At 35.2% G+C, this 22,930-nt stretch overlaps 1 protein-coding gene across 2 annotated transcripts in view; it reads right to left on the reverse strand.

Annotated features, from left to right (window-relative positions):
* The window catches only part of LOC142350668 (WD repeat-containing protein 7-like), a 134,740-nt gene that overhangs the window by 41,226 nt on the left and 70,584 nt on the right, over nt 1–22,930 (reverse strand). For both annotated transcript variants that reach the window (XM_075402596.1, XM_075402594.1), the window contains 6 exons: nt 19,351–19,478; nt 18,748–18,954; nt 18,112–18,262; nt 17,546–17,723; nt 9,250–9,467; nt 4,186–4,313 (listed from right to left, as the gene is read on the reverse strand). In XM_075402596.1, the coding sequence (XP_075258711.1) occupies nt 4,186–4,313; nt 9,250–9,467; nt 17,546–17,723; nt 18,112–18,262; nt 18,748–18,954; nt 19,351–19,478 (1,010 nt within the window). The remainder of the gene's footprint in view (nt 1–4,185; nt 4,314–9,249; nt 9,468–17,545; nt 17,724–18,111; nt 18,263–18,747; nt 18,955–19,350; nt 19,479–22,930) is intronic.

Genomic DNA, 22,930 nt, shown 5'->3' on the forward strand with positions numbered 1-22,930 from the left:
AAAAAACGAATCCCTCAAGGTTGTGTTTAAAAGTTGAACGAATGGGGTCAAATGGGGTGAAATGAGACCTTGATCAATTGCTACCACGCTTAAGTTGCAAACAGTCCGTCAAAAATCCAGAAACAGGACGAAAAAACACCAATTTGCCCTCAGAAGCTTTGAAGACAAATTTCTTCGTCTAAAATTTATGCCTTTTCAGCAGCTTCACTACCTTTCGAACCCAGTAGACCACTGAATCGATATAAAAGACTGTATTGTAACTTGATGCGCTGTGTCTATTCCGTTTATTCCGTTCAAGAAAACTCTAGTAAATTTTTAAACATACCCGGCAGATTGCCGGAAAATAGCCGCCGTTGATTCCAATAAGCATGATTGGGATTGAAATAACAGAAGATATTGAAAAAAAAAAGATTTTTGTACAAAACATTTTTTTAAGTCCAATTTATTTTGATGGCATTTCGTGGTTGAACATACTTCTGTTTCTTAGAGAGAGGCTACAGGGGCTACCATCAATAACAATAAGCATTAGAGATGGTAAATAAGACTTATAGGAACGACGTTCAAATAGCGGGCATCTAAAATTGGGCTTTATGGGTTTATCCCGTTTCTATTTCTGACATCCATTTTTGTACTAACTCTGTTCATTTTGAATTGCTTTGCTGAGCAACTGATGTTCAAAATCACTTTTAGCAGAATGAGAGAAGAGAGAAACTAGCCTAGAGAAGTCAAAAAGATTTCACGCAAAATGTTGAACAAGCTGTTAACTAAAGTAAGGCGGCAAATTTTTATTCGACGAAGTAAAAAAAACATAGCAGGACAAGCCCTGAAATACACTCCAAAGAATTTAATGTAAAACTGAGAAAAATTGTGTCTGACCAGCAGATCAACTGAACACACCCATCCAAAAAGACAACCTCAGAAACTAAAATAATCAAACAAACTGAACAAAATAATGTTTGCTAAAACTTGCAAGAGATGTGTTATCCACTAAAGGTAGATAAACTCGAGATATATGACAAATGCTTAAAAAAACTGAAAAGTGCATACTTCCACAGAAAAAAAAACATTTTTGTCTCTGGAGTTCTGTCATGTAACCCATCTGCAAAACTTGTTGGCCAGTAAAGATCGTTAAACTCAGAAAATGACAAAAAATTTCAGAAAACTTAAAAACTAAATGCAAATTTCAACAAAGTCTTGCTAAAATTTTTGATATTAGTATCTTCAGAACCATTTCATTGTCTCCAGAGACTATTCAGTATCTCTATTAAAAGCCTTAAATATATTCACTTGCTCAAAAAGCTAGATCAATTTGGAACCTAATAATTTCCAGAAAATTTGAAATTAATTTTTAAAAAAATGCTATAACTCGTGTTATTAAAATATTGATTACCAATCCATTAGCTCTTGCAACTATGCAGTAACTTATTATCAAATCCTAGAGGAGGTTCCCGCGCCCATGGCGCCGGATAAACTCGCTGGTGAAAAATTTTCAAAAAAGCTTGCAAAAAATGCAAGTTTTATAAAAAAAAACTGCTAAAATTCGTGACTCATTATCAACTCCTATAGGACGTTTCCTTGACCCTGGGAGATGGAAAAATTTAATAATGACAATAAATGTTCCAAAACTTGAAAAAATTGCAAGTTTCTGTCAAAATTTGCTAAGATTCGTGATGTTAAAATGCTGAAAACCGTTCCATTACCACCAGAAACCATGCGGTACCTTATTGTCAAACCCTAAAGGAGGTTTCTTGACACAAAGGACTCAAAAAAACTTGGAAAATCTTACAAAAATAGGTATAAATTTGCGTGTTCATGGTCGGAGTACCAAAGGATATAGCTCTTAAAATGGTCATAAAAAGTAATTGTCTTGCAAAAGACCTTTATCAACTTTTACAAACCTCGATTTCAGACTGGTTCCACAAAAATTCGAAGAATGGCGAAAAATTACAATAGTCCTAAAAATGACCTTTTAACCTTGAATTACGGCCTTCCCAGTAGCTTCACCACTATACTAAGCACTTAATGGACAACTAAACTCGTCTAAGGTCCTCCAATGAAACTTGATGCCCACTGAGCTTTACCTGTTTATCCTGTTTTGAAAGCTCAAATATCCTAGCTGCATGTTTCTCATTGGCCATGAATTGCATGATCGACATTAATTGAGTGTGGACCATTATCCTGAATTAAAATCCGAAGAATTGAAAAAAAAAACGAATCCCTCAAGGTTGTGTTTAAAAGTTGAACGAATGGGGTCAAATGGGGTGAAATGAGACCTTGATCAATTGCTACCACGCTTAAGTTGCAAACAGTCCGTCAAAAATCCAGAAACAGGACGAAAAAACACCAATTTGCCCTCAGAAGCTTTGAAGACAAATTTCTTCGTCTAAAATTTATGCCTTTTCAGCAGCTTCACTACCTTTCGAACCCAGTAGACCACTGAATCGATGATATAAAAGACTGTATTGTAACTTGATGCGCTGTGTCTATTCCGTTTATTCCGTTCAAGAAAACTCTAGTAAATTTTTAAACATACCCGGCAGATTGCCGGAAAATAGCCGCCGTTGATTCCAATAAGCATGATTGGGATTGAAATAACAGAAGATATTGAAAAAAAAAAATTTTTGTACAAAAACATTTTTTAAGTCCGATTTATTTTGATGGCATTTCGTAGTTGAAGATAACGTACTTCTGTTTCTTAGAGAGAGGCTACAGGGGCTACCATCAATAACAATAAGCATTAGAGATGGTAAATAAGACTTATAGGAACGACGTTCAAATAGCGGGCATCTAAAATTGGGCTTTATGGGTTTATCCCGTTTCTATTTCTGACATCCATTTTTGTACTAACTCTGTTCATTTTGAATTGCTTTGCTGAGCAACTGATGTTCAAAATCACTTTTAGCAGAATGAGAGAAGAGAGAAACTAGCCTAGAGAAGTCAAAAAGATTTCACGCAAAATGTTGAAAAGGCGGCAAAATGAGGTAAAGCGAAACATTTTTTTATTCGACGAAGTAAAAAAAAAATAGGAGCGCTATAATAGCCGGCTGAGAAGATGAGGGCGGCTATTAAAAAATGCGACATTTTTTGCAGAAAATATTGGTCATAAGAACTCCAGGGAACACCACGGCAAAATTAGGTCCCATTTCACATTTATGTTAACAATATCACGTTGTTTTCAGCATACAAAAACAACTGCATTACTTCATGACCAGATGAGAAAAACGGTTTTCATTTTCAAAACATAGCCAACTTAATGTCAGGCGAATTTCTCTAAAACGACTGGCGAGCGGTTGACTTCGTCAATAACTGCGGCTAAGGGAGGCTAGCTTAAGCTGATTTGAAGAGGAGGGAGGTGGAATGAGTATTTGAGGAGGGGTGACAAATGGTGAATTGCATACGTAGAGATTACTGATCCGTTAGGTTCTAAGAGAACTTAATGCCCTCCGGGGTTTACGTTTGTCCCCACTTTTGAGGACGAAAAATCAAATGGTCAGACAAAATACTATTAGACGAAAAGTTGTTTGACGAAAGATTGCATAAAAATGACCACAATGAGTAATATAATTGCTACAACTTTGTTAGAGAGGAATCAAAACCCGATAGAATCGGAAAACTTTGAAAGCAGTAACGATCACAGACTAAAATATGGGAAATTTTTCAGTTGACAAGAACGCAGCATTCGATCCATACAATTTAATATTTGTTAAAATCACCGATGTAACATTTATATAGACGCCTGTAAGGTAACTGAAAGGCAGAGCTATGTTACTACAAAAACTAAATACTGACATAAAAAGCGAATACTATCTTGCCACTCAGACAAATTTCCATTACAAATCTCAACGCAGCTACTATTTAGTACCAGTAAAGTACATTGAAAAAATTGATCATCAGACAAGACATTTAAAAAAATCCTTGGAACTAAAGCCCAACTTTGCCTAGATATTCTGATCCAATAGAAGCTGCAAGTTGTTTTAGGTAAACTTGACCCATAGATTGAAAAACTGGCTATAAACAACAGCCAGTTTAAAACCACGGTTTAAAAACTAGAAAAAGAAGGGCTTGGGGGAACTTCACACTAGTTAACGCACTGAGGCTCACCAGTTAATCTTATCTTTGAAGTCAAGTTGAAAAATCAACCAGACCTAAAAAAATTGCTACAAACTTTAAATAAACAAAACTGACCTCGAATACTCCATCCTCTTGCGAAGACTCAAGATAGGACTCGGTGACTGCAGTGACATTAGAACTCAGTTTTCGGCCACTAGCTTGAACTTCGGTGGAACTGTCGGAGGATGAGACTATACTCCCACCTAAGCAAGAAAATGAAGTCAGGAAAAGTCTAGAAATCAAGTAAGCTATATATCAGATTACTCCTGTTAATTGCTGTAATCATATCACATCCTGAAACAAGCTAGTTTCAAACATTGCAATTTTTTCAGATTTATAATGAGCTTAATCATGCAGTTGACTGTTATCAGATTTTACGCTTCGTTCTATGGATAAAACATAACCCGCAGATTGACGAAACAGCTGACAAACAGACTAGTGACCCGCAAAATAGAGATAGAAAGAGATATAGTAATAAGTTGTAAAAGCTATCGACGTCACTTAAAAAAGTGCGTGTAAAACTTTTGGCGCTGAATTAATAAAGGCCTTTAAAACTAACTCCGCAGAAGCCTTTTTATTGCGGACCTTCTATTACACATATGGTTTTCTTTGACCTTAAACCTATTGAAATTAAACAAGTTTTGAAGTGCAGAAGTAATTTACTTGAGAGGTAGATAACGAAAATTAAAATCTAATCACGCAAATGCCCCCAAAAACTCTCGCATGGTACACACAGAGCTGATGTCGCGCACGCAACTTCCGTTAGTTAGAGGAAGAAGTCATACAGTAGATTTGACTGTCAGCTTTGCGGTGGATACTAGACCAACTTCTGAAAAGTCCAACTTCTGAAAAGTATAAAACGGAAAAAATGATAAGTTCCAAACACTGTCCAGGTTAATAACTGTCACGAACTAACCAGTTTTAAAAATTCTGAAAGCTGCAACCAGAAAGACGCAATACGAAAGCATAAGGAAAATAGCATTCTTGGAAACTGAACTGACTTAAAAAAGAAAACTAGACTTGAAGTCTCTGTAAAAATTTGTTTTTGCGTCACATCATTCTAAAATATAATAACACTTTCTTGTGAGATGTCTCTCTTACAATGAATTCAACGGAAAAATTAAAATAAATCAGAGAAAGACAAAGGAAACACCTCAAAGGCGAAAATTATTTGTAAGCAAAATTAGGCGCAAGAAATTTTGCAGAAAACAGGTAATGCAAATAACAGAATAATAATATAATAGTAATTGTCATCTGCATCATGTTGTATGGAATCAAATGTAAAGAAAAAAAACAAAAAATAGAGAAAATAAAAAAATGTAGAAATTTTCTTTGAAAAACTTAGAGGCAAAGCAAGAAAAACTATAGGTTATGATAACAACTCAACACAGACATATAGTAAGAGAAGGTTCCAAATACTAGAAGATACTGATTAAGGACACAATTTAAAAATAGTAACAAAAAATCACCATAAGTGTGAAAAAAGGAAATTAACTTAACTCTTTCGAAATAAAAAATTGAAGCCAGAAAATAGATATTTGAAACCATGAACAATTTTGCCAAAAATGTCAGATATTCTTAGAATCGAAATTAATAACAAAAAATTTAATGAATTCCAAAATTTAACTTCAAAGAAAATTTGAAAGATCAATTAAAATCCCCGAAGGTAAACAGAAAAAAATGTGGACAAAAAAGCACCAAAATTGAATTAAAATGTTTAGAATTTAATAAAACAAAATACCTCAAGTCAAAAACAGACGATTTGACTGCAAGACATATCAAATTGACGTTAGCATGCACACTTATTTAAAAGAAGTCGGCTCAAAGACCCAAAAACAAAGAATTTATTGAAAAAAGCCAAAAAAAAACAAAGTTAATTGAGAAATATGCGTCAATTCTTCAATTGAAACGCATTATTTGGTGCTCAAAAAGACTGCATTATCAACTAGCAGGCCCGCAAAACCATAACAAGAAAATCATTTACACGAATGGAAGGTTTAAAAGAAGTAAAAGTCTCGGTTTCGCACCAACTCGGGCTCGAACCCACGCCCCTCGTTCAACAGCCATAGGTCTCACCACTTAAGCTATCTATGCGTATGGCACTAGTCTTTTGCTCATTCTACAGCAAATTTCTGGACAATGGCGTTTGAGCTTAAAAATGATGGTAAAGAGCGTCTCAAAACGGATTTATTACGCTAGGTTGCATGATTAAGGACCCCTAAAATATGTTACGATAGGAGTATTGTTGACCATTGTGCTCAATTCCGACTGATATTTAATATAAAAAGGACGATTAGACAATACGACTAAAACTGCTCTAAACTTCATAGCAATTTTATGGATAATAGTAATAGAAAAATACTTCAAACTTCAGATTAGCAGTCCTCCATCTTACAACCTGCGCTATAACAACTACAAACCACCGTTTCTCACAATCGCCTTTATCTTATCAATCAACATATTTCAGATTGACAGCATCTGAGATTACGCCAACATCAGAAAGTAAAGCGTGAAAAACTTAGCTGAAAGCTTAGAGTGTTCTAGATTAGCGTAGAATCTGTAAAGCTAAAAGTTTGCAAAAAAACGAATTTACATTAGATACTTCAAACTTCGTTCGGGAGCAAATAAAAAAAGCGTAGTACCCAGATCAGCAAATCCTCCCTCTGCGTGAGCAAACTTTCAAGCCCCCATAGCCTAGTGGTGACAGCACCTGACTATCAGTCTTTTGTTCCAGGTTCGGTTCTCATACATTTACTGTGATCCTTTTAGGTCACTGACCTCTCTCGATATGTTCGCTTAACAATGCAGCTCTTAAACATGTGCATCAAGTGATCCCCTAAACATGCAAAAACTTTAGAATTTTAGAGCTCAAGCGTTTAATATATATGATTACCAATTTTCATCCGCCAAACTCACACAGGAACATAAATCGACTCCCGCCGCAGGAACTGCTCTGGAACAACAGACGACATGGTGTTGATTAGAAATTTTCATGTCTACAAAAGGAGGGGTACCCGACACGGGTTCGAACCCTCAACCCTCAGATTAGCAGTCCTCCATCTTACCGACTCCGCTATAGTAACTACACTCCACCTCTTCTCACAATCGCTTTTATCGTATCAATAAATATATTTCAGATTGAGAGCATTTAAGATCAGGCAAAAATCAAAAAAGTAAAGGGTTAAATTCTTAGTTGAGAGTGTTCTAGAAAATCGCAGAACCTGTACGGCTAAAACGTTGCAGAAAAACACTCGTTTACAATAAGAACTTCAAACTTAGTTCGGGAGCAATTAGAAAACACGCAGTACCCAGGACAGTAAATCCTCCCTCTGGGCGAGCATACTTTTAAGCCCTCGTAGCCTCGTGGTAACTGCACCTGACTAACAGTCTTTTGTTCCAGGTTCAGTTTTCATCCATCTACTTTGAGTCTTTTCTCTCGTAAAGTTTGCTTAACCATGCAGCTCAATGCGGCTCTTAAACATGCGCTTCGAGAGGCCCCTTAAACATGCAGAAATCTTCTCCAATTTTAGAGCTCACGCGTTTCATATATAGGATAACAGAAGTTTACATATTAATACAATGTCATAACCGACTAAAAATCGGGAGAATTGCTCTCAAAAGACTAGTGGGAGCTCTAATCAATTGCAGCCTGCTTCAGTTGGGGGGGGGGGGGGGGGGGGAGAGCCGAAATGGGACAGAAGTTCAATAGAGGGCTTCAAATAACCAAATTAGAGGTTAATATATACCACTAACATAGCCGGCAGATTGCCGGAATAGCTGCGAAAGAAGACCTGCGTGCCATAAAATAGACATAGAAACAGATAGATCTAAATTGAAAAAAAATCGACGCCGCTCAAAAAACTAGGTAAAAAACGTTCAGCGATAAATTAAAAAAGCTTGTTAAAATTCAATCCGCAGAAGCCTCTTATTAGGGACCTTTACTCCACATATTTTATTGAGTGAGGTAAGTCACGTATGATCAAAATCTAATCACGCAAATAACTTAAAAACTTTTGCTAAAGAGAGTGAGAAATGACGTCACGCGCGCAAATGCTGTTTAGTGAGAGGAAGAAGTAATTCAAAAATTTGACTTTTTCAGCTGTGCTGTGTGAACAAATGTAAAGCGAAAAAAGAGCGTCAGACGACGAAACAAAAAAACATAGCAGGACAAGTCCTGACGTACAATTCAAAGAATCTTCAATGACTTAACAAAAAAACTAGACCTCAAACGGACTATGAACGGATTGGAAAAACCATTTAGAAAAAAATCCGACCCAAAAAATCGAAAAAACAGTAAATCAAAGTGAAATTGCCGCATGTGAACAAAAAACCACTAGCGAGAAAGCGAATTTTTGTTCAAACACCGTTTTCTCACTCTACTTTAAATTTAGAGCAAAAAAATTTCACGCCGCAAAACCACTCGCTTTTTCGCTCCATTTCCTGTTTCGCCGTGGCCAAAATCACCACTCCAATTTGACTTCAAAAATCATGATAATCTGTGAACAGATCTTAAAAAAAGACAGCGCCCCAATACAATTCAAATTCTTTGAATTGTAAAAAACCAAGAGCACCGCAATATAGCTTCGCTCAACTTACAGCTTCGCAGCTATAATTAAGATTTAAAGTGAAAAATGGCACAATTTTTGGCGCATTTTTCATTTGACTTTGAGTATTAAATTGCCGCCAATTGAGTTCAGCTGGTTGAAATTGTGATTGAGAAGGAATTTTAGATCACGCGAAACTCAAAAAGTCAAGGGCGTAAAAGTCACTCGGAAAGTTAAAACAGTCAAGCAAAAATTTTGCATAAAAAGACGCACATCTTTACAATAATTGCTTCTCTACGAGAGCAATTAATAAATCTACGAAAACTACGAAATTTCTCACTTTTGCTATTAGGTCAAAATTCCCCCCGAAAAAGTAGTATTTCCGGAAAAACCTCAAGAAAAATGATACTCCTCTTCGAGTCGTTAAAAAGCAACGAACAGTGCAGTATAGCTTCGCTCAGCTTACAGCTTCCAGTGTCCAAATTAATTAACAATCCTTTTTGCAACAAATCGTGTTATAAACTGTAATGATTTCACGCCGAAACGAGGCTTATTCAAATAAAAAATCTTCGAGATATTTAAACAAATTTGTAACCTGGACTACCACTTGTAACGCCAGTGTGAGAAGTGTTTGACACGATCTCTTTTTTGACGTTTTCCAGCAACTTGTTGCCCAGTTTTGAGAACTTCTCTCCAAAGTTGGAAGTAGATTGGGTCAGTCTCCTTACTTGCTCCAGCCGTTCGAACTCAGATTTGAATTTCTCCGAAGCAACTGGAGTCGCAGGAGGCGACATTGTGATTGTCGGACGCCGCCTGCAATTTTATCAAAAATGCACATTAATAAACGCTCTCAATGTGGCTTCAAGCGTACCACTCGTACAGTTCCTTTCCATGAACTATAAAAAGTAAAAACGCAAGTTCCAATGCTCTTGAATTGAACAGCACAATAGCCATCATTAAACATACCCAGCAGATTGCCGGAAAATAGCCGCCGTTGATTCCAATAAGCACGATTGGGATTGAAAGAATAGAAGATATTGAAAAAAAAAAATTTTTGTACAAAAACATTTTTTAAGTCCGATTTATTTTGATGGCATTTCGTAGTTGAAGATAACGTACTTCTGTTTCTTAGAGAGAGGCTACAGGGGCTACTATCAATACCAATAAGCATTAGAGATGGTAACTAAGACTTATAGTAACGACGTTCAAATAGCGGGCATCTAAAATTGGGCTTTATGGGTTTATCCCGTTTCTACTTCTGATTTCAATTTTTTATACTGACTCTGTTCATTTTGAATTGCTTTGCTGAGCAACTGATGTTCAAAATCACTTTTAGCAGAATGAGAGAAGAGAGAAACTAGTCTAGAGAAGTCAAAAAGATATCACGCAAAATGTTGAAAAAGCGGCAAAATGAGGTAAAGCGAAAAATTTTTTTATTCGACGAAGTAAAAACATAGCCGGAAGAATTCCGGAAACGACTCGAAGAGTCGTCTTCATGAGAGAATTACCTTTCAAATCAACTGTTTTCTAATAAAGTGACTACTAACAACAGAGAAAATTCCGTCAAAAAAATGAAGACATCACATAAAACCAACTAAACTGAAAAATTTATTCCTGTACACAAAACAATCCAATTGTTTCTACGCAATTGAAAACATCAAAGTACGTGAGCAGCAAAAATCAAGCCATGTTAGGCTCCCAAAATGTTAATTTATAAGAAAAAGTTGAATACTGCAAGAAATGGCCGAAAGTTGTTACAAAATTTATAAATTTCCGTAAACTCTCAATCGAAACAATTTAACAATTTAAAACAGAAATCAATTGGTAACTGAATAAACTTTGTCGCTTTAACTGTAAACAATAGTTATCGCTTTGAATCACAATGAACGCAATAAAACTAAACAATTAACAAAAAATTAATCAAATCGAAATTACTAATGAAAAAGAATAAAAAAATCGTATTTTTACCAAAATCAAGCCCTAAGAAAATTCGCAAAAACGAGTTGCTCAAAAACTGTAAAAGTGAAGGTAGCAAAACCTCAGTACCATATGTTAAAGAAAATCAGTTGGAAAAAACTTCAAAAGAGAATGACAAAATATATTAGTTCAAATCAAACAAAAAATTCGAAGGAAAATTACAAAAAATATTAGTTCAAATCAATTATTTTCAAATTAATAAAAACAGGCAGGGCAAATAAAACTGTAATTCATAGGGAAATGGTAGAAATAAATATGCTAGAATACGGAGAATACAAATATTATGAAACAAATGGAAAAAATAATTCGCAATTTCTGAAAAATCAAAAGAAAATCGGAAGATCTAATTAAAATTCAAAATGAAAAAATGAAAACATGGTTTTGTTTGTTAACAAGCAATCGAGGTTTAACAACATTACATAACCATCCTCCTGTCTCAGTAAGAAGTGAAAAGAGCGCAATTGCGAAACAGTAGAACAATTTGCAAAAAAAATGTTCAAATTATGGGATAAAAATTTTCACAGAATTTTAAAGAGTTGTTGCCAGAAACAACTAAATTAGCAACAAAACGAAACCAAAACCAACGATGGTGCACCAAAAGAATTTTAATGGTAAATAAACTCAAAATACAAACAAAAACTTGAAAACTTTGACAAAAACCGCCAAAATTGGATTAGTATGTGCAATTGTACAATTAGTTTGTACAATTGTATAAAATAAAAACACCTCACGTCAAAAAGCGGCATCCAAATCAGGAATTATCAAAAAGAGGTTGACATATGTACCAAATTGGTAAAAAAAACCGCTTAAAAAGCCAAAAATGAAGCAATTAACGAAAAAAAACCAAAAATGGGGGGAAAAAATTGAGAAAAATGGGCCAATTTTCCACTTGAAACGCATTATCAAGCTCTCAAAAACATTGTGGCATCGATTTCAGATGGTTGCATTTTTATGCGGTATCAAACAAAATTGACTTCTACAAAAAACTAAGTTACAATTTCAAAAAGTAGGCCAAATGGACGAAAAATACGGCTAAAAACTGTCATCTATATGCGTCAATCTCTCAAAAACTCTTTTCAAAGTCAAAAAGTCATTCACTGAACGCAGCGCATGAACAAAAAAATTCTCTCGCTCAGTTCACACGGCAATTTTACTCGCTTTCACTAATAGGTCAAAACGCCACCTGAACAAATAGTACTTCCTGTAAAAAAAAAAGACCGAGAGAAAACCAATACTCCTCTTCGAGTCGTAAAAACATAGCCGGAAGAATTCCGGAAACGACTCGAAGAGTCGTCTGCATGAGAGAATTACCTTTCAAATCAACTGTTTTCTAATAAAGTGACTACTAACAACAGAGAAAATTCCGTCAAAAAAATGAAGACATCACATAAAACCAACTAAACTGAAAAATTTATTCCTGTACACAAAACAATCCAATTGTTTCTACGCAATTGAAAACATCAGAGTACGTGAGCAGCAAAAATCAAGCCAAGTTAGGCTCCCAAAATGTTAATTTATAAGAAAAAGTTGAATACTGCAAGAAATGGCCGAAAGTTGTTACAAAATTTATAAATTTCCGTAAACTCTCAATCGAAACAATTTAACAATTTAAAACAGAAATCAATTGGTAACTGAATAAACTTTGTCGCTTTAACTGTAAACAATAGTTATCGCTTTGAATCACAATGAACGCAATAAAACTAAACAATTAACAAAAAATTAATCAAATCGAAATTACTAATGAAAAAGAATAAAAAAATCGTATTTTTACCAAAATCAAGCCCTAAGAAAATTCGCAAAAACGAGTTGCTCAAAAACTGTAAAAGTGAAGGTAGCAAAACCTCAGTACCATATGTTAAAGAAAATCAGTTGGAAAAAAACTTCAAAAGAGAATGACAAAATATATTAGTTCAAATCAAACAAAAAATTCGAAGGAAAATTACAAAAAATATTAGTTCAAATCAATTATTTTCAAATTAATAAAAACAGGCAGGGCAAATAAAACTGTAATTCATAGGGAAATGGTAGAAATAAATATGCTAGAATACGGAGAATACAAATATTATGAAACAAATGGAAAAAATAATTCGCAATTTCTGAAAAATCAAAAGAAAATCGGAAGATCTAATTAAAATTCAAAATGAAAAAATGAAAACATGGTTTTGTTTGTTAACAAGCAATCGAGGTTTAACAACATTACATAACCATCCTCCTGTCTCAGTAAGAAGTGAAAAGAGCGCAATTGCGAAACAGTAGAACAATTTGCAAAAAAAATGTTCAAATTATGGGATAAAAATTTTCACTGAATTTTAAAGAGTTGTTGCCAGAAACAACTAAATTAGCAACAAAACGAAACCAAAACCAACGATGGTGCACCAAAAGAATTTTAATGGTAAATAAACTCAAAATACAAACAAAAACTTGAAAACTTTGACAAAAACCGCCAAAATTGGATTAGTATGTGCAATTGTACAATTAGTTTGTACAATTGTATAAAATAAAAACACCTCACGTCAAAAAGCGGCATCCAATTCAGGAATTATCAAAAAGAGGTTGACATATGTACCAAATTGGTAAAAAAACCGCTTAAAAAGCCAAAAATGAAGCAATTAACGAAAAAAAAACCAAAAATGGGGGGAAAAAATTGAGAAAAATGGGCCAATTTTCCACTTGAAACGCATTATCAAGCTCTCAAAAACATTGTGGCATCGATTTCAGATGGTTGCATTTTTATGCGGTATCAAACAAAATTGACTTCTACAAAAAACTAAGTTACAATTTCAAAAAGTAGGCCAAATGGACGAAAAATACGGCTAAAAACTGTCATCTATATGCGTCAATCTCTCAAAAACTCTTTTCAAAGTCAAAAAGTCATTCACTGAACGCAGCGCATGAACAAAAAAATTCTCTCGCTCAGTTCACACGGCAATTTTACTCGCTTTCACTAATAGGTCAAAACGCCACCTGAACAAATAGTACTTCCTGTAAAAAAAAAAGACCGAGAGAAAACCAATACTCCTCTTCGAGTCGTAAAAACATAGCCGGAAGAATTCCGGAAACGACTCGAAGAGTCGTCTGCATGAGAGAATTACCTTTCAAATCAACTGTTTTCTAATAAAGTGACTACTAACAACAGAGAAAATTCCGTCAAAAAAATGAAGACATCACATAAAACCAACTAAACTGAAAAATTTATTCCTGTACACAAAACAATCCAATTGTTTCTACGCAATTGAAAACATCAGAGTACGTGAGCAGCAAAAATCAAGCCAAGTTAGGCTCCCAAAATGTTAATTTATAAGAAAAAGTTGAATACTGCAAGAAATGGCCGAAAGTTGTTACAAAATTTATAAATTTCCGTAAACTCTCAATCGAAACAATTTAACAATTTAAAACAGAAATCAATTGGTAACTGAATAAACTTTGTCGCTTTAACTGTAAACAATAGTTATCGCTTTGAATCACAATGAACGCAATAAAACTAAACAATTAACAAAAAATTAATCAAATCGAAATTACTAATGAAAAAGAATAAAAAAATCGTATTTTTACCAAAATCAAGCCCTAAGAAAATTCGCAAAAACGAGTTGCTCAAAAACTGTAAAAGTGAAGGTAGCAAAACCTCAGTACCATATGTTAAAGAAAATCAGTTGGAAAAAAACTTCAAAAGAGAATGACAAAATATATTAGTTCAAATCAAACAAAAAATTCGAAGGAAAATTACAAAAAATATTAGTTCAAATCAATTATTTTCAAATTAATAAAAACAGGCAGGGCAAATAAAACTGTAATTCATAGGGAAATGGTAGAAATAAATATGCTAGAATACGGAGAATACAAATATTATGAAACAAATGGAAAAAATAATTCGCAATTTCTGAAAAATCAAAAGAAAATCGGAAGATCTAATTAAAATTCAAAATGAAAAAATGAAAACATGGTTTTGTTTGTTAACAAGCAATCGAGGTTTAACAACATTACATAACCATCCTCCTGTCTCAGTAAGAAGTGAAAAGAGCGCAATTGCGAAACAGTAGAACAATTTGCAAAAAAAATGTTCAAATTATGGGATAAAAATTTTCACTGAATTTTAAAGAGTTGTTGCCAGAAACAACTAAATTAGCAACAAAACGAAACCAAAACCAACGATGGTGCACCAAAAGAATTTTAATGGTAAATAAACTCAAAATACAAACAAAAACTTGAAAACTTTGACAAAAACCGCCAAAATTGGATTAGTATGTGCAATTGTACAATTAGTTTGTACAATTGTATAAAATAAAAACACCTCACGTCAAAAAGCGGCATCCAATTCAGGAATTATCAAAAAGAGGTTGACATATGTACCAAATTGGTAAAAAAACCGCTTAAAAAGCCAAAAATGAAGCAATTAACGAAAAAAAAACCAAAAATGGGGGGAAAAAATTGAGAAAAATGGGCCAATTTTCCACTTGAAACGCATTATCAAGCTCTCAAAAACATTGTGGCATCGATTTCAGATGGTTGCATTTTTATGCGGTATCAAACAAAATTGACTTCTACAAAAAACTAAGTTACAATTTCAAAAAGTAGGCCAAATGGACGAAAAATACGGCTAAAAACTGTCATCTATATGCGTCAATCTCTCAAAAACTCTTTTCAAAGTCAAAAAGTCATTCACTGAACGCAGCGCATGAACAAAAAAATTCTCTCGCTCAGAAAAAATTAGTTCACACGGCAATTTTACTCGCTTTCACTAATAGGTCAAAACGCCACCTGAACAAATAGTACTTCCTGTAAAAAAAAAAGACCGAGAGAAAACCAATACTCCTCTTCGAGTCGTAAAAAAAAAAAATAGGAGCGCTATAATAGCCGGCTGAGAAGATGAGGCGGCTATTAATTATCAGTACTAATCAATCAGATTGGTTGCTGAAATGGTGTCAATGAATTCTGGATATCACCTTTCACAGTCACCTTTACTTTTTAAGAATTGAGTAGTTTGAATGATAAACAAATTCAGATAATTGATGAAGATGCAGAAAATGAGGTTGAACTCAAATTCTACGAATATTTTCAAATCGAACTTAAAACACCAATATCTTTCATGCAAAAGACGTCGTTTGTCACTATTAGAGTAACAAACGACGTCACTCATACAAATTCAGCTGCTTACTGCTAGAATACATCAAACAGATGCAATTTTTGAGTTCTTGGCGCTTGATCAAATGCTCGTAACAAAAAAAGAGAAGACAACTAATAAAAGACGTAGCCCGAAGAATCACACAACAAAGAAAAAATCAATGTAGCAGGAACTATTGTTTTTGTCATGAAACTGTAATGCTTTACCAGATAATTGATAAAAAATTAACTCCTGCTTTACACAGAAAAGTATCAGGATTGACATTAATTAAGAACAATGAAAAACATAGCCGACAAATTGCCGGAAAATAGACGCCGTCGACCCACTCGACGCACATTGGGATTGAAACAGAAAAAGAAAAAAATTAGAAGACAGAAATTGATAAAATTTTTCAAAGTGTCGAAGCGTTTTTGTTTGGTGTAAATTCTGCATATTCGGTCCAATTCTAAAATTACGCTTAATTCAGCCTCGAAACTCAAGGCTATTAAGCATAATACTAATGCTAGCTAGCAATCGCTTTCATGAACATTGATAACCTAATGAACTATGGCTTAATGACCGGGCTTTAAATGTTTATCCTGTTTCTTTTGACTTCGATCTTTTGACTTTGACGGTATTCTCTACATTACGTAATTCAATACGTGAAAGAATTTAAATCCGATCAATTGAAACAGTGAGTGAATAAGTCAGACGTCAAGCGTGAAAATCGTTGACTTATGTAAAACAAAAAACGTGCTCAAAAGGTAAAGCGATTAAAAAATGGACAGCGCCTACATAATAGCCGTTGAGCGGCTGACAGCGTTTTTAATTGGTGTAAATTCTGCATATTCGGTTAGATTCTAAAATTGCACTTCATTCAGCCTAGCAACTGAAGGCTATTAAACTTAATACTAATGTCAGCTAGCAATAGCTCTAATAAACTTTGATGACCTAATGCACAATGACTTAAAGATGGGGCTTTATCGGTTTATCCCGTCTCTTTTGATTCTGCTCTTTTGACATTGGCCGTATTCGCTACATTGCATGTTTCAATGCGCGAAAGAATTCAAAATTCATTCAGTTGAAACAGTGAAGTAAGTCACAAGTCAAACGTGAAAATCGTTACTTAAGTAAAATGAAAGAAGTGAAAGGAGAGCGCGATCAAAAGGTAAAGCGAATTTAAAAACATAGAAGGAAAAGTCCTGACGTATAACTGAAAGAATTTTCATTAATTGAACAAAAAACTAGACCTAGAACGGACTGAGTGAATTGGGAACACCATTTTTTTAAAAATCAGATAAAACACAAAAAAAAACAGAAAATCAATGTCAAAATGCCGATAGCGAGAACGAAAAATCAATAGCGAGAAACTTCAATTTGATTCTAACAAAAAAACTAGGCCTAGAATGAACTATGAATTGATTGCGAAAAGCATTCAAAAAAATTCTGATCGAAAAAAAAACAGTAAAAATCAAAGTGAAATTGAACAAAAAACCAAAGCGAGAAAGCGGATTTTTGTTCAAACAGCGTTTTCTCACTCTACTTTAAAATTGGAGCGAAAAAATATCACGCCGCAAAACCACTCGCTTTTTCGCTCCATTTCCTGTTTCGGCGTGACCAAAATCACTACTCCAATTTGACTTCAAAAATCATGAAAATGTGTGAACAGATCTTTAAAAAAAGACAGCGCCCCAATACATTTCAAATTCTTTGAATTGTAAAAAAATAAGAGCGCCTTAATCATAGCCGCCAGGTCAGGTTTTTTCTCTCAATAATAAACAAAGAAAACCAACACGAAAACGAAGCCTATACTAACTTATCGCACGCCAGCAGTTCAATGACGAGAGCCTCAGTGTCGAAGAAGAGGACATGGAAATACGAGTCGTTAGGGCTCAATCTGATTGGACAGATATTGAGGCCACTGAAGTTGCCACCATTGGATGCCTTGCTACTTGCCTTCACATCGCCACCTGCACCAGTTGAAGCTCCCTTCTCTAAAAAAGAGCCCTACTTGTTCATCGTCTGAATAAATTTATATTAACTGTTGTTATACGTAATACACAACCATTCCCACTGATTGTTTGATAATATTGGCGGAAGGGGCGGGGGGATCCCATCTCCTGAAACGAGGGAAATTGCAAGGGCTCATAAATGGAACCACTTATTTATGTCTGATACCGACTACAACATTATAAGTCATCTCTATCTCTAGATTGGAAAAGGGCACCGATAATGATACAATAGATTTTTTTCAAACAAACGCCTTGTTATCGTTCGAGCAACATTTTCTGTGCTCTATTTTTCAAGCTTATTTTGTTGAGAAAGCAATGCTGATTGATGATGATTCGAAATACAATGAAATGAATAGAATTGTTGGAATACCTTGTACTGCCAATTCGGTGATCTGCTGTATTGCCATATCTTTTAGTGCGTCCACATTCCTGCGCTTGAACGCATCTCTCAAGTTGCCTCTTATGGACACTTCATGTTCCATCTCGTCACACGCACTCAAAATATCCTCTGCCTCAGAGCCCTAACAAAACACATGATTAAAGTCAGTTTCCAAGGAATCAGAAGGTTTTCTTTTCCACAGACAGATTGTAATCTGGGACGGAAATTCCTACAAAAAATACCTGACATCCTTTTTAACTGCCGTACCATGAAGTGATATTATCACAACGTGCGTTCTATTTTCAACGGCTTAACTCAAATTCGAGTACGATGACTTTCAATTTTTGGATATAGTTGTCTTTCCATGAATTTAGATTCTATAGACCGTTCTTTTTTTACCCAATTTATTTTTACCCAGTAGCCCAACTGAATCATCTAATTGTTGGAACCTTTGTACCTGCAACCTTTAAAAAATGTTTGATTGCGGACAAATAATTTTTTAATTTTCATTTTTTGAAGATCCTATTATAATTTCTGGTTTACATGCCAATTCAAGCCACAAACCATACATTCATTAACTGGCTCGAAACAAAGGCTCCTTGTTTGACTATAGACCAGACAACTGACCTGTATAACCCTATCCAGGTATCCACTGGATAAGTGCCAGACATAGAGAGTGCCATCGGTTGTCTGGACCAGCATGAAGTCATGCGATGGCTTCCACTTGACAGTCTTCACTGGGAACAGATGGCAACCTGCGATCAGGATAGTGTTCCTCTCTGACAAAGAGGTCAAGTTTACACCATGATCGGAACTGACACTGACTACACATTGCTAAAACACAATCACACAATGAGCAGTACCTTTATTAAGGGAAAAATACTATTGTTTTCATTCAGTACACAACGGAGGTTTCAAAGTTTCGCAAAAACTTTAATCATAGCATGGTTCAAAATTATTCTGAACTGAAATACGCTTAACTGAACAATTTATTCCAAAACTTGCAACAGACTGAAAACCGTAAGAGAGCGTTAATAACTAGATTCAGACTTTAAATTTGCTCAGGACTCAAATTCATAACGTTCACTTACGTCTATTGTCCGGGAAGTTCTCGCCCGGACTCTGTTAATCTCTGGGAAAATGCATACCCGAGAAATTCATCTGCAACAGAAACTCCCCACTCAGCGGATGGGGCATGAAAAAAGCCACGTTTGTATTATTCGAACAAACCTTGACTCGCGGGCAGCATGTCTCTGGTGGAATGAACAATCTCTCCACCTGTCCTGCATGATTCACAAATCTTCTGATCAACTGACCACTCAATAGATTCCATATCACAATAGAGAAGTCCATGCCTCCTATAAACAGTAGATGCGTGCAAAAATAAACGGATATTAACAGCTCAACAAACATCTTTTTAAAAATTTGGATATGTTCACTAATTCTCTTCAATTACACTGAAAGACAAAAAAACATAACCGACTACTGTCGTGCGAATTTCTCTCAAACGATCGGCGAGCAGTTGGCTTCGTCACTAGTTAGCTACGGTTTGGTGAGGCTAGCTTTAGCTTAACTGAAGGGGCGTGAAGTGAGCGCAGCGGGGGGAGGGGGTGAACAGGTAGGGGGGGGGGGGGGGGTCTTTGGCTGCGTGGGGCCGAGTCCTTACGGCCTGAATGGCGTGTGAGGGTGTGGGGGCAAACTCTACGAAACGCCGTTTACAACATAAATATACGTCTTCAAAACAGTTTCTGTAAAACGAATACTTAGAGACTAGTGAGCCGAAAGGCTCTAAGAGAACTTAATGCCCTCTCTCTGGTGACTACCTGTTTATCCCGTTCTCAGGACAAAAAGTCAAATTGGTCAGACGAAAAATCGGTCAATCGAAAAATCTCGCATTATAAAGGCCACAGGACAAATATAATTGCTAAACTTCGTCTGAGAGCAATTAAACAATGCCGACAAGCTAATGCACAATAGCCACAAAAGTGCTGGACTGTAAATTGACAACAACACAGAACATAGCCGGTAGATTGCCGGCAAATAGCCGCCGTTAACGCTCTTGATGCACATCGGGATTGAAACAGAAAAAGAAAGAAGAAGAGGTAAACTGGCCGAATTTTTTCTATTTTTTTTTCAGTGTCAAAAAGTGTTCTAATTCGGCGTGCAGTTTCAGTTGGATTCTAAAACTATACTTAGTTCAGCTTCTAAACTGAAAGCTAATAAACTTAATACCAATGTCAGCTAGCAAACACTCTATTGAAATTTGATACCCTAATTCTCAATGACAATGACCGGGTTTGACCTTGGCTGGATCTTGCGTAATTCTTGTGTGAATGGACTTAAAACCCATTCAGTTGAAAACAATGAGTGAGGTATGTCAGAAGTCAAACGTGAAAGTCGTGACTTATGTAAAACGAGAAACGTGATCAGAAGAAACGAGAAAGGTAGAGCGAAATGACGTCACGCGCGCAAATGCTGTTTAGTGAGAGGAAGAAGTAATTCAAAAATTTGACTTTTTCAGCTGTGCTGTGTGAACAAATGTAAAGCGAAAAAAGAGCGTCAGACGACGAAACAAAAAAACATAGCAGGACAAGTCCTGACGTTCAATTCAACGAATTTTCCTCGACTAAAAAAAAACTAGACCTGGAACGGACTATGAGTGAATTGGGACAACCAATTCTAAAAACATAACCGACTAAACGTCGGAAGAATTGCTCTTGAACGACTAGTAGGAGCTCTAATCAATTGCAGCCTGCTTCAGTCGGGGGGAGGGAGGAGGCAGAAAAGCCTAAATGGAACTAAAAAGTTCTATAGTGGGCTATAAATAACCACATTAGAGGTTAACACATACAACTATTAGGATTTAAAGTAAAAAATGAAACCAGTTTCGGCGCACTTTTCATCTGACTTTTAAAATTAAATTACCGCCAATTGAGTTCAACTGCTTAAATTGCGATTTAGAGAGAATTTTAGATCACGCGAAACGCAAAAACTCAAGGGCGTAAAAGTCACTCGAAAAGTCAAAATTGTCAAGCGAAAATTTTGCATAAAAAAGACACACGTTTACAATAATTGCTATGAACTGCGTTCAAGAGCAATTAAAAATCAGATAAATAAGTTTGAAAAAAAACAGAAAATTAATGTCAAAACCAACCTTTGTTTCTGAAATCTGTCCAGTATTATATCTGCGCGACCTGAAAAAAAATTCATTGGCCCTTGAAGATCGATTAACTCGAAAATGACCAAAAAATTTTCAAAAAAGAAATCAATTGCAAACTTTACTGAAATTTAGCTGAAAATCTTGCTATTAATATCTTCTGAATCATTTCCGTGTCCCTGGAGGCTATGCAGTAACCCAATTCCCAGCCTTAAATTCATTGGCTCAAAGATCGATAGGCAATAAAATTTAGAAAAAATTAAATTTAAAATAGAAATTCGTTCTGATAAAAAATTTAAAACCATTCAATTGCCTTCTAGGAACCATTTAATGACATACTATCAAACCCTGGTGGAGGTTACCTGGCTACTGAGGTAAGAAAAAGGAATGAAAGCCAAATGTTTCGAAAAAATAGCAAATTTTATCAAAAAATTTCTAAAATTCGAAAGGTTAAATGGACAAATCCATTGAAACTAACAACCATGCAGCAACTTTTTATCAGACCGTTGATAGGTTTTTCAACACTTGGAAATGCACAAATTTCAAAAATTGACAAAAACGTTAGGAAACCTTAAAAAATTTGCAGATTATATCAAAAAAAAAGCTAAATTCGAGACATTAAAATGTTAAAACCAATCGGTTGCTACCAGAAACTACGCAGTGCCCTATTATCAAACCTTAAAGGAGATTTCCTGACCCCTGAAGCTGCAAAAACTAACAAAAAAATGACGAAAATTTTCAAAAAACCTTGAAAAAATTGCAAAAAATAATATCTTTTTGCGTGTTTGTGTTTGTAGTACCAAAACATATAGCTCATAAAATGGTCATAACAAGTAATTTTGTCTCGCAAAAGGCGTTCATCAACTTCTAAAAATTTCAACCAAAGACTAATCAGACAAAAAAAATCACAAAAAAGCATAAAAAATTGAACCATTTGAGCCCCAAAAACTCCTAAAAATGACCTTTTAACCTTAAGTTAAGGGCATCCCAGCAGCTGCACCACCCTCAGCAATTGAACGACTACTAAAGCCCACTTTGGGCCTCTAATGAAACTTAATGCCCGCTGGGCTTTACCCGTTTATCCCCTTTTGAAAGATCAAAAGGACTGAAAAATGTGTGAACAAATCTTAAAACACAGCGCCCCAAACAATTCAAATTCTTTGGAATGTAAAAAAGAGAGCGCCTAAATAATAGCCTGTTGATAGGCTGACGGCGGCTATTAACAAGAACAATATTAAATTGAAGTAATGGATTCCCATTTACTGCTTGATTTTGACTTCAAATTCGCGCTTCATACTACGTTACAACGAAAAAACTTAAAACAACGCGCATTCCGCACCATTGACACCCTCGACGCTGATTGACAAACTGATGTCGGAAAATTTTTAAATGGTGATAAACTTTTTGGATAAAATGCACTATCTGGAAAACATAATGAGATGGAAGTAACAAAAGGGAAAAGATAAGTGGCGTCGATTAGAAAACGGAATACACAATTTAAATTGCAACTAGATCAAACATTTTATGATTACCAGGCAAAATTATTTTCATTAATCATATCTAAGCGAACAACCAACAGAGAACACGAGGCATTGGAAAAAACAAGATCTCAGACACATCTTAGAAAAATAAACAAACAAACATACCCGGCAG

Source organism: Convolutriloba macropyga, chromosome 12 (assembly GCF_964194025.1).
Source record: "Convolutriloba macropyga chromosome 12, txConMacr16.3, whole genome shotgun sequence".
In the NCBI taxonomy this organism is placed as follows: domain Eukaryota; kingdom Metazoa; phylum Xenacoelomorpha; order Acoela; family Convolutidae; genus Convolutriloba; species Convolutriloba macropyga.